This window comes from Watersipora subatra, chromosome 3, assembly GCF_963576615.1.
Source record: "Watersipora subatra chromosome 3, tzWatSuba1.1, whole genome shotgun sequence".
Lineage (NCBI taxonomy): Eukaryota > Metazoa > Bryozoa > Gymnolaemata > Cheilostomatida > Watersiporidae > Watersipora > Watersipora subatra.
This window is the reverse complement of record NC_088710.1, coordinates 66655006-66675200: the sequence shown is the minus strand read 5'-3', so window position 1 is coordinate 66675200 and position 20195 is coordinate 66655006. Positions and strand designations below refer to the sequence as shown.

The window sequence follows — 20195 nt, the reverse complement described above, 5'->3', positions numbered from 1 at the left end:
GAAACTGATGCACCTTGGCTCAATATCCACTTCTATACAAATCTCCTTTTACACAGTTTCTGTAACGTGTATGTATAAGTTTAATCATCTGATTACACTAATTCCTGCATTTCCTTGTTTGCATTATTTTGATTATTCTCTATTACAACGGTTTTTAATTTCCGTTCGGTTGTTGCAGTAGTTCATTCCATCTTTTACATATACTGTATTATACATATCATACATTCATAAGCTATTATCACTTAAATCTTGAAAACAGTTTCTGTTTTGGCAGCATACCTATGTGTTGTTTTTATCGAAATACTTCATGTGATAAGTTTTTCCATATGCATTTATGCATATGTAATATAAATTTTAATATAATGGAACAGTTGTCATTTGCCTGAATATATCATTTGCTGGGTTTATGCATTTGTAATACAACAGTTTGTATGAGTAACATATGTGGTCCACGAAAATCTATTATACATCTACTTATCATTTGATATATCCTACTCCATATGTTATAAATAGGTTTTCTTCTCTCAGGGCACTCCAAACGTTGTGTAGGAGTAGCTTTCATTAACACCCAGCTGGAAAATAACTATTCAACATGTACATTTCTGTCATTTTTCACCGTTTGTTTACAAACGGAACTAGCATTCGATTAGCTCTCCAATATGGCGCATACGTTTACGTATTATTATCAACGTAAAAGTCACGTGATTGCCATTCCAGGGGTTTTAAGTTCAATGGTTGTACATGTAATTTGTTAGGGAGGGTTTCAATCAGTAGTCCTACAATCGGAATTGGTATTGGCCTCCGAACGTGTGGTTATGTTACACGTTGAAACTTGAGCTATTGCCTTTTTGCTAGCCTTTGATTTCGGCGTTGCTGTTCAAGTCTACAATATAATAATTGATACTGTTACTTAATCGTGTAGATTTTTGGACTATGTAACAACCGACGAACACGTGGCTAAGCATCTAAAGTAAGTTAGTAAAACATAAATTAATCGCTATAAACTTTAAAGGTGTTTGTGTGGTCATACTTGCATGGCATTATATTGATGGAAGCTCATTATGTTTTAACAGTAAAATATCTGTTTATCAAAGAAGTGTCATTTTTGTGCTAATAATTAGTTTTCAATTAATAGCTATTTCAGCGTGCTGGTGTTGGTAAGAGATTAGGAAAAACTCAATTTGCCAGCTAGTTTTAGGGAGAACACATACACCACCGTGTCTTTTTCGTACGGTCCTGTTTAAAAAAGTTTAATGTTTATCGGTGTCAGGTGCGCCAGCATCATAATATAGGCTAAATATAAAAAACAAATTATCTGCTATATATGATGTTGCGCATACTCGTAGGCCTACTGTTTACCAAGATTTTAAAATAAGAGAATTTAAAATAAACTTACCGAGATAATTGACTACACCAAGGAATCTCTTTAAGCCTTTTCTGCTTTTCGGGATAGGGAAATCTTGTATGGCTGATACTTTCCTGGATCTGCATGTATCCCTGATTCATTTATTACATGACCCAAAAAGGTGGCACGAGTCCGGGAGAACTCACACTTTTCTTCATGTAGAGTAATGCCTGCAGAAGCCAGATGTGATAAGACTTCCTTCACTTTACTGATGTGTTCATCTTCAGTCTCCATATGGATTAAGATGTCATCCATTTGACACAACACGCCTTCAATACCCTCCAGAGCCTTCTGCATCTCCCATTGAAATACTTCAGGAGCCGATATAATGCCCAATAGTAAACGCTTGCATAAAACCTACCAAACAGTGTGATAAAATTAGTCAGTTTTTGCGAACATTCATCTAACCGAAGCTGCCAGTACCCGCAGTTTGCATCTAATTTCGAGCACACTCATGACTTACCCAGGCTGGCTATTGTCTCATCAGTGGCTGGAAGTGGGTGTTAAGCCCGTTTCACTGCTTTATTCAGGCGGGTAAAATCTATGCATACTCTGATTTTCCCATCTTTCTTGGGCACCACTATACAAGGAGCGCACCAGTCTGTGGGCTCCTCTATCATCTGAATAACTCCGATCCTCTCCTTCTGGTGGAGCTCTTCCTGTAACGGCCGGCGCCGAGCTGCAACTATTCTTCTGGGAGTAGATTGAGCAAAAGGAGTTCTTTCAGCTGAATATGAACTCTGGATCTCATGGTACCTAAGCCTGAGAACAATGCCGGAAACATCTCTTTCCAACCTGTTGAATAACCCTCCGTGATTTCAGACACTTTAAGAATGCCCAGCTGTTTGATGGCCAGCTTACCTAACAGGGGACGAGCTAGCCCTTCAACAACGTAAACCCTCTCTTTGTGGCGTGTTCCTTCATGAGATAGTTCTACGATAGCCACTCCAGGTACTGTAAGCTTAGCGTTCCCAGTGCCGAACAATTCTCGAGTAGTAGGTGTCAGTTTCAACCCAAGAGCATGGCAGACACTAATTGGTGTGGCCGAAACTGCAGCACCCGAGTCTACTTTAAATCTCACATTTTTAGAGTTCACCTGTAACTCTACGTACCAGGCATTTTCTGTTTCCGAGATGGTGTTAATGTGATTTATGTGGCTTAGTCATTGGTAACTTCCTAGACACAAGCTATCTACTCCATCGTCATTCTCCTCCAGTGCAAATACTTGCTGGGCTCCTTTGCACATTTTTGCCCTGTGACCGTTCCTCTTGCATTTGTTGCAGCTTGACCTTTCTGCCGGGCAACGACCACCAAAATGCTTCCACTTTCCACAATTTGAGCATGGTTTGTCCTTTGCATTACTGCTCTTGTTTTCCTCAGTTTCAGTCATTTGTTTAGACGATTTGGGTTTATACCGCTGTACCGAGTCTACATTCCTAGCATACTCTTCTTTACCGGGTCCCAGAGCACCAGATGTAGAGGCCATCGCAGCTACATGCTCCTGATTTGATACATATTGCTTCGTTTTTTGAATGCATAACTTGAGTGTGAGATCAGGCACGTCAATCAGGTATTTGCGAAGCTCGATGTCACGCACTCCCACCACTATTCTGTCCCTTATCAAGTCATCTCGAATATCACCGTAGTCACAATTCTCATTCTGGACTGGAAGTATTTACGACTTGATGTCGTAAATACAGATCGTAATTCCTGTTCGGTAGTCCCTTACATTAAAGATCTGTCTCGGCGTCAAATGCAAATGTAAAGGCAAATTTTTAAACCACAGCAACAAAATAATGTGAAAATTAGCTGGGAAGACAAAATGTGCTTGTAAATGTAGTAGTTTATCTTTACAGGATACTGAATTTGATTTAAACAAGGAATGGTTAATCTGTACATGTCTCTCTTCTGGAATGACAGCTTTATCGCTTTTAAGTTTTGAATTCAATATTAAGCCTACTGCTTATTTTTGAGTAGCAAGTTGACAAAAGTTAAGTCATATAGGCTTGAAGCATTGTAAACAATCAGTTAGAACTGGATATTCTGCTCCGAAACCAGAGGTATATATAATATATAATTAGTAATATAAAAGTGAAGTTATTGATACTCAAAATATTACTATGTAAGGCTTGTAGTTTATGGAGCCCTGCTTTTTTTACATTTTGTCAGGAACACATGCATGTATAACTTAGTTTTATGAAAAACTAAAATTCGGAGACGGAGAATTGTTTTGAAATGGATTCTGTTAGATGTCTAGAGAATGGCGACGAGGGTAACAAGGCTTTTACAAGGCTGTTAGTTGAAGAGAGAGTATATGCACAAAGTTTTATATGTGAAGCTGGTTTGTGTCAATATGTGTTCCAAAATTTCAGATATTAGAGCAAATGTTATCATAAAAGTAAACTGTATGTAGTTTAATTTATTGCACAGTTCACACGCGTTAATTTATTAATAAATATTACTAGTATTTAATTACAGAGCGTTACAACAAATGCATTAGGCCCTATATATAACAATAGAAAAACTAAGTAAAAAAACTGAATTGTATATAAACAAATAATTTAGTATATAATAATTAAGAAAAAACAGGTGTTTGTTATCTTTGAGACACCTGAGCAGAAGTGTAGGCTCAACAGCGCATAGGTACAGGGGAGGTAAAAGTAGTGATAGAGATACACGGTGACACAGATAATTTTCTCAAACATTGACTATGTTAAGTTTATACTAATTTATTTTATATAGCTAGTTTATTATTTGTATATATTTACTTCTTATTTGTGCTCACAAAACTGCAGTGTTTCACGAAATTATGAGCATTCCACGTCTTCCAGAATTCCATGAACTCTATCAACTTAGGTGACGAGCCAAATATGTTCTGGGATTGACAGTCAAATCGCGGAAAAGTTTAATGTTTAGTGGAGAACAAATAAAGGTTTGACCATATTACATTAGAATAGCAAGTGGGCATGTGTGATTTGTAACCTCCCTATAAAAGACGCATACCCATTCAAAAAACAGAAAGCGCCATATGCAATTTTTAGGGTGAAACTAAAATTTTTTAGGTTCTTTTATATACCCGTTGCCGGATGATGTATTCAAATTCACCTGATTATACATTTTTGTAACTGACTACTCAATGGTTTATAAAGGTTATATAGCAAAAAAAGGGCTATGTCTAGATTTGTAAGATAACTAAATTTGCGAATTATACTTGGGTAATATTTAGCATGTCGTATATGTAATAATAAAACTAAGCAGGTTTACACTAAGTTTATTGGAAATGTCTAGAAATGTAACAAAGGCAACATAATGTTTTGCTATTGTTAAACAAAGACATAAATTATTTAACAGCTAGAGTAATTCTGTTCTGCTCTGCTTTTTGATCAGTATTAGAAAAGTTTTTTATAATATTTAATATTCATAGACAGAGTTTTTCTGAAAAGAGTCATTGAGAAGGAAAAGCAACATGGCTGGCCAGTTTCAATTACATTCTTTTATGATGTGATTGTCAGCTAGCGCTCTATGTGACATATATTTAACAACAGTTATGTAACAATATTGCACTACATGTGTAAAACCTTGTAAATTTCACAAATACTAAGTAAAGAGAAGTAAATGCAGTATACCGTAGAACCTCTATTTGAACGCCATGGCGCTCTATTTTGCAATCCTTCTCTATAATGACGTTTTATTAGAGATGACGTTCAAATAGAAGATGACATTGTATTTTTGACTAGCTTGTCAGAATTTTGGAAAGATAAATTTAACCCTTTTGCTGGTGAAGCGAATATCACTTATATTTTGCACTTTCCTTTAAGCGGAGCAATATTAACCCTCTTAGATGTAAGAAATCTGCTATAATTTACCTCCAATTTGTAGATCTCTAAATAAATATGCATTGGGAAGCTGAGAAATATCTCTACCAGTTGATATCTATTGCTTGCAATTAACCTGCGATAATATTACAGCCTGTGTCCTGCTTCGCAATTTGTTGGAGCTGTCAATTTTTTATTTCGTTATTCTAAATTTAAGGTACTTTTTTATTTTTGTTTTATAACTATATTTAACAATTTTGCATAAAAGCTCATTGCACTCATTGATATGTTTACTACAGTTTGCACTCAAAACCGGCTTTTTATATGCAAATAGAAGATGAGATATGAACGTCGATCCATCAAAAGCCGAGTTTAGATAACGTCAATGATTTTTTCAAATAATATCCTGTAAATCTGCAAGTTTATAAGTTACATAGTAAAATTATATAAAGTATATAATACATGCAGAAATAAAAATGAACATTTTTGAAACAAAAATATTTTAGTTATATAAACATTGTTGCTTTCGTTTGAACCCATTCCATCTTCTTTTAGGCTGTTCAATACCTTCCACAGTGTCTTCTGCCCACAACTTTTTTGTACTGCTAAACTAACCGATTAGCGTGAAAACAATTTTTTTGCAGATCAAAACTTAAACATCGCCATTCAGAATACTTTTCTGGCAAATAATGATAAACTTTTATCCAAGTGACACTGCTTGCACAATAAGCGTGCTATTTACAAGTTTTAGACTCAAAATAGTAGTACAGACTCCATCTTAATTGCTAAACCATATTTTCCATACGTTGAAGTATCAAGACCCCGTTAAACAAAGAACTACTCTTAGCGTGATACAGTTATTAATTATTTCTATGGAGTTGCTTTCAAAGTTTTAAAGAAAAAGCTGTAAAGATTTGGAGTTGGAAAACAGACTTTGATACGAACAGTAACCACGAAAGAATTAATCATAAATGATGTAATTGAGTTATTATTAGTACCATTTTGTGGACACTTATACTGATAGCTTTCTATTGAGTTCGTAAAGATCAAAGAATGCCAAAGTGGCGTTCAAATAGAGATGGCATTCAAATAAAGGTGGCGTTCAAATAGAGGTTTTTCTGTCTTTTCAAATGTTCTTAGTGTAAAAAAGTTAACAACAATTTCTGTCTGAAAAACTATTATGACTGCATTTCCTTTTTTAGGTGAAAGTGACAACCAACCATTGTTTTGGCTTTTTGCACTGTTCAAGTAAGCCTTAAAAATGAGTTCAATTTTGTTCCTGTTCATTCAAGTAGCACAAAATAAACATACATGTATTGTTATATAAGTGATATTTAGACAACTGCTCGTAGTATGCACAGGTTTTAATATGTTAAAATACTGTGATTACTTTGTGCTTTTTAATAGTGGATCTAGAACCTACATGTAACCAAGCACAAGGCTCAACCAAACACAAACATGGGTCTTACAACTTAAGAAATGGACAATTTGCATCAACTTTTGGCATTTCGGTTCTTGTGTTTTTTTCTAGAGCGATGAAGATTCCGTCCACAGTATTCATTTATACAATTGTATATTCATATTACCTTGTGGCTTCCGCTTTGGAGGCAGATTTTTACAAGTTATTGGATGTCCAGCGGGATGCTGATAACAGGGAGATTAGGAAGGCATTTAAACGGTTAGCTTTGAAGGTTCATCCAGATAAAAACCCGGTGAGTTCAGCTACCTCTTTGAACTTCAAGTTTTATGCTAGGTTTTATGTTAAGAATAAACTGTACAAGTGCGCATCTTCCAACAAGTTTACTCGGTTGCCTTGGGCAACAGGGTACGACTGAATTAACTCCAGTGGTTTCATTAGTAGAGTATTACTATCTACACAATGAAATGCAGTAGTAAAATCAAGTTATACATATGGTATTGTTAATGCTCACCTGTTAGAAGTTAGCCAAGTGTCTATTCATGTAGCTAAGAGATGTCATGTGTTTCATGCCCTGGCAGTTAATGATTTCCAATACAACATGTTACTCTTTGTTTTGCTTTTCTAAGTCAAGTTAATACTCTTTGTTAACATTAGTTATGTTAGTTTTAAGACTGCTGTTTCTGTTAACATTAGTTATGTTAGTCTTAAGACTGCTGTTTCTGTTAACATTAGTTATGTTAGTCTTAAGACTGCTGTCTCTGTCAACATTAGTTATGTTAGTCTTAAGACTGCTGTATGCTAAAGTAAATGTAGATCTATGCAAAAGTAAAGCCTGTGAACCATTAATAAACATTTGCTTTGTTTAGGATGACCCCGATGCCCATGAAAAATTTCTAAGGCTAAACCGTGCGTATGAGGTACTTAAAGATGAGGATCTGAGGAAGAAGTATGACGAGTTCGGAGAAGAAGGTTTGAAGGATGATTTCAAAGGCGGCAAATATGAAAGTTGGAAGTTTTATCAACAAAACTTTGGTATGAAAGTCCACTTTCTATTGTAGGTGTTTGAGGTCACTATTAAGCACACATTAGTATTAACGATGTTATCATCGAGTTTACCGACCACACGTATGTTCCGATGATTTCTTTTTTACTTGGCTTATGAAAGGAATCATATTGTAAGTTTATGTTGTGCATTTCCATGTTTGTCGTTATAACCATTTTGTTTTGTGCCATATTGATAAAATATCTGCTTGTTTACATGTTGTTCTCTGGTAAGGGAATAAATTTGGTTTTATCCAGGTATATATGATGACGATCAAGAAATAATCACCCTCAGTAGGAGTGACTTTGGTGAGTGATATTATTCCTTGCAAAGGTATTGCAGTTTGAAGCATCGCCCAAGCGGTTAAGTCTTAGCCACAGGTTTATATAAATGAGCTCCAATGATGCAGGTGTATAAACTGCATAATACACGCTTATATACTCTGTGCGGATTGCGTATGTATTCGAAGTATCGTGTTGGGATAAGGGCATTACTTCTGTTGCGGCTGCCAACATTGTGTTGTTGATTGCAGAGCAGGCCGTTGCAAATACAAGAGACATTTGGTTCATAAACTTTTACTCAGCTCACTGTGGACACTGTCATGAGCTGGCCCCTACGGTGAGTCTATACTGCACAACATTCAGTAGTGCTGAGTCATAAAAGTCAAGACTATCTGTGCTTACTTCAGATTCAGTTGTACCATACTTACTTTAACATGTGGTTGAAATCATACGATGAGATTTTATTATTACAGTGGCGAGAGGTAGCGGCGCAGCTGGAAGGCGTCGTGCGCATTGGTGCAGTCAACTGCGAAGATGATTGGATGCTTTGTCGACAGCAAGGAATCAGGAGTTACCCATCCTTGCTGCTGTACCCAAAGGTAGTCATGGTTATTTTGAAGAGTGTGTGGTGGTGTTTAGATTCGCTATTTATTGGTATCCGTTATTTTAGCCATTGACAATTGAGTCTCTTTACGAGCGCAAAGTCTATCAGTGTCGGTTACCAGTAATAATACGAGATAATAGTAGCAATAATAATAATACTTAATAATAATAGTGATTATATTGCAGGAGCTATAACAGCGACACCAGTTAGCTACTCTGTGTTAGGTTATTTGCTCGAGCAATGTAAGAATAAAGGTTAAAGATGATGGATTTGTTCAGACTCAGAAGTGAAACTGAATGCTTGTATACGGTGTAATGAACTAAACTACCCTGTCAGTCTAGTGTGCTCTGAATGATTGTCAGTCGGACGGCGGGAAATTATCAATAAGTGGTCTTTTTTCAAACTTCAAATATATTGTCCTTGTTTGCTTTTTCTGTCAAAAAGCACAGGAAATGACTTTTTGCGTAATTATTCTGGAAGGCTTGAAGGCGGTTAGAGTGAGGATCTACTAAGATGGATATCATTAGTTCGAGTCCGTACACAGCATTAATGTGTCCTGACCTCTAACCTGACCTCTAACGCTGGCTTCAGATGGACAATCAGACAGACACGGCTCTTATTATAGTAATGATTATGTGAAGACGAGTGAATAGGCTTGTGTATAGGCATATATAAAGGTGCAGTAAGTTTTATCAGTCGAATGTAGTGGCTGCAAAGAGTTATTGCAATTACTGGCTTTAAATAGTTCTATTAAAATTTAAATTATTCCGCTAAACGATCTTTGAAAGAATACCACAGGCACTAAATACAGCCTAATGATTCTTTAGAGTGGACTGGTTGACTTCAGTTAACCAATCCTTCTACTGTTATAGGCTGAGAAGTTTCAAGGGAGTCGCACCGTGGAGTCCCTTGTGAAGGCAGCTCTGAGGGAGCTGAAGGTTAGATCTCACGCACTGACCACCTCTAACATGGATGCTACCGTTCGATCATTTGGAGAGAAGCCTTGGCTCATCAGCTATTGTACAGACCATGGAGAGGACTGTCTCAATCCTACAGACTGTCTCAAATTAGCAGCCATATTGGTAACTATCCAATCCTCTCTATTCGCTCTCAAACTCATTGCTGATTTTCACTTGCATCACTAAGTTTTAGAGATTTAGAGATGTCATGTGGTTATAGGAATACTATCATTGAGCCTGGAGCTAACTATAGCATGTGTTCCAGGCATTTCGCAAAGAGTTTTATATTTTTGATATAGTTTTATTTGATTATTTTTAATTATTAGCCATGACAGTCACAATTTTTGTTTTGTACTCTATTAGATGCTACATTTGGGGGTCCTACCACACAAAGTTGTCGTCAGAATAGTCACTTTTAAAATCACTGTCATCACTTTTACAATCACTGTCGTCACTTTTAAAATCACTGTCACCTTTTTCAAGTTGGTAACCAAAACAACCTCTTTCTTCACATTCGTTATTTTAATACAAATATCCATTCTGGTGGCACTGGGTTGCATTAAAAACCTGAAACTTGCTCAGTTTGAACTTCTGTTAACCAAAAGCATGGTTCAACCAGCGACCTTCACAAACTTATTAGTGATGTTTGGGAGCGTTGCTGATTACTCCGCGAAGAGTGACAGCTGTCTTAGGTTTTTAGGGCTACATTTCTTGTACCGAAAATAGACCGAGATTGTCTTTAATAATCACTGTCAGTCATAGACTTGGAAACGGATTTGCTGTCAATGTCGTGGCATTCCATTGCTGTTTACTTTAATTATTTGGCAGTCTATAAATGCTGGGCCAGATGCTCTAAACCAAAACTAGTGAAGTTTCGGTTGAACGTGTTGATTTATGGACAAATAATAAGTTAGTAAAGGTACGGCTACACGTTACAAATTTTTCGTTGGTTCTAACCAAAATCACGAAATGATTGAAACACACAGAATTATTCTGCGCTGCTAGAATCGTGCTAGCGAGCACGATTCCAGCAGCTTTTGCAATTAGTATAGTCCAAGAGACTTATAATGACACACAATAAAAGTATAAGTGCAATTCAACATAATACACACGATGCAACTGCTTAGATTGTGTTATTGTATGTATTTATTGTTTGGACGCTATAGCTACAAATTGTTTATTTTTTAATTATATTTCCTTTTTAGCAGCAAAAGTTTTGTGGTAGAAAATGTTGCCATCTTTAGCGCAATCAAGTCGGTTGCATCGTATTTACTATTGTGAATTTCCGTAATATTTTTCTTGCGTGTCGCATTATATTCTCGGACTACATATATCTTCAAATTTGCTAGAATAGCGCAAGTTAAACAGTCAAATCGTGTGTTCTATGTTGAATTGCTTTGGTACTTTTATTGTGTGTCGCGATACATGTCTTGGACTATACTAATTGCTAAAGCTGCTAGAATCGTGCTCGCTAATAATTTGTTTAATCTGTTAAAAGGGTTTCGTCGACGAACTAGGTGGGCATGCGCAGCTCAAATAGTTCTGTGAATTTCGACCGATTAATTATGCGATTAATTATTACCGATTAAAAATTTCATTATTTCGGCCAGAACTCAGAGCCAACGAAACATTCGTTACGCGTAGCCGTACCTTTAGTAATCCTACTTACACAATCATCGTCGACCCACCTCGTCACCTACATTGATAAATTGTCGTCTCGTCTGTCACTTTTTTAAATATCCCTGTCGTCGGGTCGTCAGAATCGTCACAAAATATGGGAGGACCCATACATTTGTATTGGGCTAGCAAGCTTCTAATATATAGTGAAAATGAGTGAGAGCTAAATATGTTATCATTGTGCTATTATTGTGCTTTGCAACACAATAATTCATTTTTTTTTATTTATAGCAAGTACTGGTTTGGGATACTATACAAAGCTATTGGTGGAGAATAAGATTTTAAGTGAAGTTTCAAGTCCAACTTTCCTTGTTTAATAATTAGGGCTCTCGAATGTCACTCCCAGCACCTTTTCTATCTATTCTTTGACAACCATTGGTTCAACTATCAGATCTCCCATTTTAGAGATTGTCTATAATAGATATTCGCTAGTGAAGTATTGACCTTTCTCTCTCACCCACTAGGAAGGTCTCGTCAGTGTTGGCCATGTAGACTGTGCTAAAGAGAGCCGGCTATGCGGAGAGTTGAACATAGATGTCAGTCAGATTGTCTTCCATAATGGTCCACCGAGGACTGCTGACGCCAGAGTGCTCATTGACAGTCTCAACCCTGCAGAGATCGCCACTCATGTGCTCCACCAGCTTCCAGAGAACACACTCCTCGATGCCCAATCCTTTGAGGTGAGATTGTGCAGCATCCTGCCCCACCTCACCCATTCACTTGTGTAGCCAGTTGATTCTCATGACACTAGACATTGCTTGTTTACTTGAAATGGTCAAATTTAGTTAGTCTGTAGTTTGCGGTGTTAAATACATGTAGCTCACATAGATTTATCAGAGTTCAGACTTGTTACAGAATGCTAGGGCAGAGCTAAAGGCAGGGAAGTGTTTACCTTGGTTGATGCACTTCACCAATGGGGAGACGACTCAGATTGAGCTTAGAAAACTACCAGCTATGTTATCAGGACATGTCAATGTAAGTTGAGGGAGAAGCCTTGCCGGACCATCTCTATGACGAGATTTGATTATACCTCTTACGGACCTCTTATAAACCTCTTAACGACCTCTTACCGACCTCCTTGTATTCTTAATTTTTGAATTCTCCCTATATTCCTGTCATCCTTAATGTGGTTGGTCGATGACTAATCAGGCGAATGTTGTAGGTTGGAAAAGTAGACTGCAGGTCGACTCCTCAAGCATGCTCTTACCTGCATATCCACAAGTATCCTACGTTTGTGATATTCAAGCCTGGTGGCGGATATGAGATTCATCACGGTACGTGACATATATGCCCCGTCATCTGTACATAGATGGTTATAGAAGTACTATCATTGGTCTCTACAGCTCTCTTGGTTGCTATTCTTTTTTGGTCATAAGGATGTTTAGCCTTAACTTCTTTCTACCCAGGCAGGGCTAGCGCTCATGATGTGGCAGCATTCGCCAAGGACTGCAGTCACACATCTGTAAGGGTGCTGACCCCTGATGACTTCCCTGAACCTGTTCAACTGAGAGAGCAGCTCTGGTTTGTGGATTTCTTTGCTCCGGTCAGTAACAGTAATACAGCCTCTATATTTCAGACTTGTTGATCTAATGTAGTAGTAACAGTAATACAGCCTCTATATTTCAGACTTGTTGATCTAATGTAATAACTTTTCACTGATCAGCTTGCTCAGCTCTCTTTGCTTCTATATATTTGTTCCATATTTATAGTGCTGTCGGTCTTCTTTGTCTATGGCGTTGCTGACAGTTTTCCATGTCTATTGCATGGCTGCCAGTTTCTCATGTTTATTGTAATGTTGTCGGTCTTTAATGTCTTCTGCAGCGCTATCGGTTTCTTATGTCTATTACACTGCTGTCAGCTCATCATGTCTATTACCATGATTTCAAGTTTCCACATGTGTTACAGTGGTGTCCCCCTTGTATGAGGCTATTGCCAGAGTTCAGGAAGGCCTCCAAGCTAATCAATATTGGAACTGAAGTAAATTTTGGCACAGTTGATTGCACCATCTTCAATTCACTATGTGATCAGGTAACACCTATATGATTCCTTCCAGTTGTGTTTTGTGTAGTAACAACTCTCATAAACATTCTGGTATCTTTAAAGCTACGAAACCTATTCTATACCTTCCATGTTGTATCAAGCCCAAAACTTCTTTTACCAGATACTAGTTTTACCATAAAGTTTGTTATATCAACAGCATTTTTCTATTTGTTTTCAACACTAGTTGTAATAGAGTCATGAGAATAACATAGGAAATACATGATAGAAATATACAGCATGCTCTCTGCGGAAACATAAAAAGTGTTGTTTTCAAGTACAAGTGCACAAATAAGACAGGTCATTTTATTTACGATGCAAATGAGGTCGAATCCCAATATTATTTTTTAGCCTTATGCAATAAAAAAGTTTCTCCGCTTTTCAAAAGTTTTTTTCGGAATTGAAATCTATGTTGAAATACCATACTCTATAAATTGTTGGTCAATATAGTCAACCCAACTAACTGAGAATTTTGTCTTCAAAGATGATGGATTGGATTTAAAACATTATTTTTTGTTGACGTTTAAGAAGGTCATAGCAACCGCACACTACAAACATTTCATTTTCATGAATGTAGGAAATGACTCGGATTCACCAAACTCTAAGCCACATGGACAAATGTCACTTTGGGGGCCATTGTGCAAATAAATGTCGCATTTGTATTGAAAAGGATACGACCTGTCACATACCCTATAGATTTTTGGGACAGTTCATGAGTTCATTTCATTGTTTACGATTTGCAGTAGCGTACTGACAATAAAAAGCTGTATTTTCTGCGTCAACTTTTCATGGAGTTGCTTACACTATGCCGGTCAATGCTTGACTATTCTTTGGACTGGAGAATAAAGCTTACGTTTCATTTTTAAATGTTTATTGCATAATTTCTGTGTTAAAGGTGTTATGTGAAAGTTTTTCAATCTTTCTATTGTAATAACTTATTCATATTTTATGTTAAAACCTACATCAGACTTGGTCTCTCTGGTCTCTCTGGTCTCTCTGGTCTATTCTTAAACATGAACTTATACAAAATTTTACTTGATTTTATCAGAAAGTATTGATATTCGTCTATTTTCTGAGATTTCTTTTGATGTTTGAGGTGATCAAACTGACAGGATGTTTCAAAAGTAAAATTGACAAAATTTCATCACCATTCAAACGCTGGGAAGAAAAATACGTGCGAAATGATGTCACTAGTTGTCATCGCGATAAGTGCTATCAAGTTGCAGCATTATGCGTCTCTATTCTATTTGTCTCTTCGCAACTATAGACGTCACTTGGTCTGAGAGTTTTAACCATGATCTAGTTATTATTAGTTTTGATTTTCTTCTTTGAACATCCTGGCAGTCAGACAACCTCAAACAAAAAAATATCACAAATGATAGAAAAATGCCGATACTTTCTAATAAAATCAACTAAAATTTTGTATAAGGTCATCTTTAATGCATGGATGTCCTCAACTGATTCCAGCTACACATTGTTTACTGATGCCTTTACGCTAATTCAAATTAGTGTCTATAAAAAAGATTGTAGTTAATCAACGTTGTATATTTCTAGGGCAGCTAACTATTGGAGACTGCATGGGCTGTTTTTATAATATTTAGACAAGTTTTATGGAAACAAAAACAAACATTTAAATAATATAAAATTTTATTGGCTTTCAAACTTTTGCATTTGCATTATAATATTGACAGCCGCACACACCATATACTGAAATTCTCTATCTATTTCTCAAAGGTGGTAACGGTGCTCTTTTAATTTTTTGTAGCAGATTTTGTTTACATGATGAATATTTGGTTATCTTAAACAAAGGTCATCAAGACTTCTGACAACAGACAATTATACAGTAGTAATACGCTGCCCGTGTTATCAAGTACTTTTAGGTAGCGGGTGGATAGTTGGGTACATTACTACAACGACAATGATTCACATTTATCACTGGCTGTTCATTCGTCAGTGTGGCTAACGATTATAAACTGCTGCATGAGGAGATTAGCCTCTTATTGAAATAAAGTTGTCCAACTCGTAATGTTTTGCAAAGTATGAAGAAACATAATATTAGATGATGTGTGCACTGTTACTTGAGTCCTTTATTTACATGTTCATAGATGGGTGTGAGGAGTTATCCCACTACACTCTTCTACAATAACTCTGTTGCCCACAAGTTCCAGGGAAACCATGATGCCTCGTCTATTATAGAGTTTGCAAAGGTATTTCTATATATGTACAGCATTGGTGATGGATTACCACTCCCTTACCTTATACAGTGGTGATTGCATTTATGGGATCGCCTGGTAATTTCATAATATTATTTTTCATTTATGGCATAAACTCCCTTTCCCTATAATCTCAGACCATACATATTATACATATTTGAAAAGCAAATTTTCTAGACATTTTGTCTACTACTAAAGATGCACTTTAGTAATAAAATATGTTTAATGGCCACCCATTATATCCTATCAGGTCGGTCTAAGCTTATGGTGTCATACCAAATACTAGGATGCTAGAAATAATCTAAAGGGTAGAAATAATCTAAAGGAACTTAAGAACACCACTTATTAACTTTGCTAGAGCTTTGTTCTAAAATTACGTCAAATTAAATTGCGTTCTCCACAAATTTAATAAAAAATGGTTCTGGATTTTTGGACCGCTTTACGCCGAAAATGGCATATTGTACCAAAATCAAACTAATAAAGCAACTATTAGTTAGTTTTGCATAAACTTATCCAGTACATTCTGAGCTTTCTATTGATGTGCATATTGTCATAATTCACATTATACCTACGGAACAATATATGAATTAACAACAAAAAATGTGTTTATTCTAAGTGGTCCCATAAATGCGATCACCACTGTATGCCTCTTTTAGCATGTAGATTATCTGTAGTGAATAGCTTTGTTGCTATCAGACGCATTTCAGTATCTGCTGCTGCCACAGCTGTGATGCTACTTTTAGGATGTACTCGATCCTCCTGTCATTGCTCTTACCGGCAGCGAGTTTGAAACGAGAGTCTCAGGGAAGTCTAGTAAGGAGCTCTGGTTTGTTGACTACTACACCCCGTGGTGTCCGCCTTGCATGCAGATGATGCCTGAGTGGAGAAAGTTCGCTAAGGTTAGTTAAGTGTTTTGTACAACAAGTAGACCTTCTCTTAGTTATCTCATATGCCTGGTCTGCCATATGCAGTCGTGTGTGAAATAAACTGGACACCCTTTGTCGGAAAACTAAAATTCTCATTTATATCATTGTTACTCTTTGCGAATTTAGTCAAGAGCCATAAATTATGTATTAAATTAATCCTGTTTGTTCTGATTTTAATTATGTAAACCAAACAGCAATAATATTTGGTTTTTGAATTGTTATTTAGGCGAAATTCTGAACATTTTTTTAATGGTTGAAGCTAGCAATCTGTACAGATATGATCACAGCACAGATACATTTTGGTTTACTTATTTCAAGTCACATACATATATACTTGTGATCAGCACTGAATGACGGGTAATGTAATACATAATTAATGGCTGTGTACTAAATTCACAACGAGTAACGATGTTGTAAATCAGAATTTTAGTCTTTTAACTGAGGCTCAGTTTATTTGGCACACCATGGTAGGTACTACTAAATGGTAATTGTCTTCTCTTGACAGTAAAATAACAGACTCATGCAGTAGGTAATGAGTATGTAAGGCACAAACCCCTTGATATTAGACACTAGTGTATCTTGCGGTATAACCTCCAATTTGTACAGCTAAAGAGGCCTATTTTTATCAAACCCTTTAGTGTATGATGTTGCTACAGTCTTGTTGTGTACGCAGGCGCTTAAGGGAAAGCCCGATGTGTATGTAGCTAGTCTAGATTGTCAGGCTTATGGAGCTACATGCAGGGAGCAGGGCGTGGGCTCCTATCCCTCTGTAAGACTATATGCAGCTGGTAGGGCAGGAACTGCCCAGCAGGCGTAAGTATTCATTTCTTTCCTTTATTCATTGTGTTTTGTAAACACTTGTGGAGAATTCTGGGCAGAAAAACCTATTATCAGCCCCACAAGGCTTGGATTTTCATGAGGCATGTTCGAGCAAACATGCTGTTTGTATAATCTAGTGTTAGTTTCATCTTTGACTAGCAAAATGTGTTTGTCTTGACTCTTCTATAGAGGAACAGTATAAGTGAAGCATTTAGATTCATGTATAATCATTTCTGTCGACTCACCAGACAGATTTGTGGCTCTTGTCTGTGAAGATACAGCATTTACAATGGGCCTTTATCATTTTCACCCAGAATATTTTTGAGAGTTTACGCTTGTTGTCATTTTGATCTATATTTACCTGTGGCATGCACTACACAGGGAGTTCTCCAGTTGGTTCAGGAATGCACAAAATTTCCTCACCTGGGCGCAGGATTACCTGCCCAGCAAAGTTATCACACTGAATAATCAGAACTTTGCCCAGAGCGTGCTGGCTAGCAAGAAGCCGTGGGTGATAGATTTCTATGCCAATTGGTGTGGTCCCTGTCAGCAGTTCGCACCAGAGTTTGAAAAAGTAGCCGAGGTGAGATGGTTAGATTTTTTATTTGGAGGTGTTAACATGTTAATTGCTGGTCAGGATAACGTTAACATATACAATTATGAGCAGACTAATTTTAACGTGTTGAGTGTTAACATGCTGGCCAGAGGATATGTTATAGATTAGATGTATACTCATCTTCTCCTGCTAGCTCGCATCCCTTTTTGTTGATAGTTATCTATACTATATACCTACCTATTGTACCCTAGTTTAATTCTCTTTCAGTAACTTTTTAAAATATAATCTTTTAAAGTACTGATTGTTAATATAAGCCTTATCTGGTTGGAAAAAACATGTTTTTGTCCTCTTTTGCTTCAGCGCATCCCAATATCTGGCAGAAGTATCGGTTTCTAGCTAGATGTATATTTTGCTCTTCACTACACATAGGCCCACTTTCCTTTTTTGGAATTGTCCAAGATACATGAGGTGGCAACTTCACAACTGATGGTTTTGTCAATTGTTTTATTTTCTCGATGAAAGTCTGCATCACTACACTGACTTTACTGCAAGCATGGGGATCTATTGCACGTGGAAAGATGCGTACAAGATTTTGATGAAATCATTGATTGGAGGTATACTTGCAGGCGTTGGATGGCAAAGTGCAGGTGGGACGTATAGACTGCGCCCAACATAACATATGTCAGAAGGCTTATATCCAGGGTTATCCTACGATCAGGTTTTACAAGGGTTCCAATGGTCAATCCTTACAGGTGTGTGCAGTCTGATTGGCATAGACTTGAGGTCTTCTATTGCCATCTCTGTAGTATTACTGTTGTTATTGCAGTGTCCACACACTCTGAATGATCATCTACAGATGAATTTGTTGTATGTTATGAACAGTGTATTTGTGTATTACTGAATGTTGACTGAGCAAGTGGGTTCGATATCTCCACTGCAGAGCCAAAGGAGACTGGCTCTGGTACTGATGCCATGCTGTTTGAGTTGGTGTGAGAATACAAAACAGGGTGATGATATTATGAGATACGATTGAGCCACACTACCTATGGGTTTAGAGCCACATTCGGTTATGAATACATGAGAAGTGTACAGTAAGTTCCGAATGGTGACGTTAGGTTGTTTTCTGTTTACAGGAAATGTTTGGTGTAAACATTCGCTATACTGGCAGGGCAGCTGACACTATTAATGATATCAACATCAAACTAGCCGATTATTATGTAAGTCTTTTTTACCTTTTCTTCCCAGATGCAGCGTAGCCGATGTGACCCTTTTAGCAGCATGTGTTGCAGATGGGAGTCAAGGGCGACATAAATGGGATATCGGGTGGTGCAGCTACCTTAGCTTGACTAGGGTAGGGCTAGTGTGAATTTTAGCAAAAGCTAATAACAGACGGCAGTATAGGGTAACTTTGATGCATGTATATAACTACACCTATTTTAAAATTATTCAATAGCTTGTAAAAACATGAAGACCATGTTGAACAAGGATACATGCAATACTCACAATACGCCACATATCTTATCACTGTGAGAACTATAAGAGACCGTAATATAATGCAGTACTAGATCAGTGGGCTGCAGGAAATATGTAGTATAATTTATAGGCTTGATCAGAAATAGGAAAATTGAGCAAATTCACAAATAGTTAGTATTTACTGTAAAATAGGAGAGAAATTGTGTTGGCGTACAGATAGGTAAGAGTTGATAGGCAGGAAATAAGGTGTGTCAGTATGAAGTGGAGAGACTGCGCAGGTTGGATGTACCTATAGCATCATTACCCTCAAAGTCATCATAACATAGAATTGAATTTTATACATGTATATTCTATAATCAGGGCTAGCCAATGTTTACTATAAATTTAGCTAATTTTATTAAACAGTGAAGAAAAATAGGACAATGTAGAGCAGATAAATAAGCATAAGCAGTCTTGTCTGTCAATAATATCTGTTACAGATACGGAGCAGAGATGAGCTGTAGCGAGAGACAGATGGAAGGACTAGAAGACTCTCTATCGTGTGACACTCAGCTCGGAAGCCAATTGGATATTGCCTCTTCATTTCTTTTTTTCTCTCATATCTTAATGTTTGTTGTTGGTTGCCTCGATGATCAAATGTTGGTGCTAAGGCTACTCGTGGCTACTTATCGTTTTATTTATTTGTGATATAAAACAGATATTAGAACTGCCTTATTGGCGAATCAGTATTTATTCGTGTGAGACCTGTAGGAAATATGTAACTTTTTATTCCGCTTCACAAGTTTTGCCTGTAATGAATTGGTGAGATCAGATACTGGGCATTCCTGGCTTTTTTCATTGATTTTAGGACTGCTACTTGTTTTGTACATCTTATGTTGAGTTTGTGCTGTAGGCATGCTAGCATTTCATGTTGCAATTCTTTGAGTCAATAAATAAAGTTCCCTAGTGAATAGCTAGATATGCATAGA

At 36.9% G+C, this 20195-nt stretch overlaps 1 protein-coding gene across 1 annotated transcript; it reads left to right on the top strand.

The window, feature by feature from the left end:
- Positions 1 to 6755: 6755 nt before the first annotated feature.
- On the top strand, positions 6756 to 20185 carry LOC137390904 (dnaJ homolog subfamily C member 10-like). Its single transcript, XM_068077220.1, has 18 exons — positions 6756 to 6932; positions 7507 to 7672; positions 7940 to 7990; positions 8215 to 8300; positions 8437 to 8562; positions 9440 to 9649; positions 11668 to 11883; positions 12059 to 12178; positions 12366 to 12477; positions 12610 to 12746; positions 13109 to 13231; positions 15346 to 15447; positions 16197 to 16352; positions 17053 to 17192; positions 17580 to 17781; positions 18381 to 18506; positions 18888 to 18971; positions 19707 to 20185. Exons 1-18 carry the CDS (start codon positions 6756 to 6758, stop codon positions 19728 to 19730), a joined length of 2358 nt encoding a protein of 785 aa, XP_067933321.1. The 3' UTR covers positions 19731 to 20185.
- The last annotated feature ends 10 nt before the right edge of the window (positions 20186 to 20195 follow it).

What these genes read in the sequence shown, in the direction of transcription:
- LOC137390904 (XM_068077220.1), top strand. Translation starts at nt 6,756, where the DNA reads ATGAAGATTCCGTCCACAGTATTCATTTATACAATTGTATATTCATAT. An exon ending in CCTTGCTGCTGTACCCAAAG is followed by an intron (nt 8,563 to 9,439) that starts GTAGTCATGGTT and finishes CTACTGTTATAG; the next exon opens with GCTGAGAAGTTTCAAGGGAG. An exon ending in CTATTATAGAGTTTGCAAAG is followed by an intron (nt 15,448 to 16,196) that starts GTATTTCTATAT and finishes TGCTACTTTTAG; the next exon opens with GATGTACTCGATCCTCCTGT.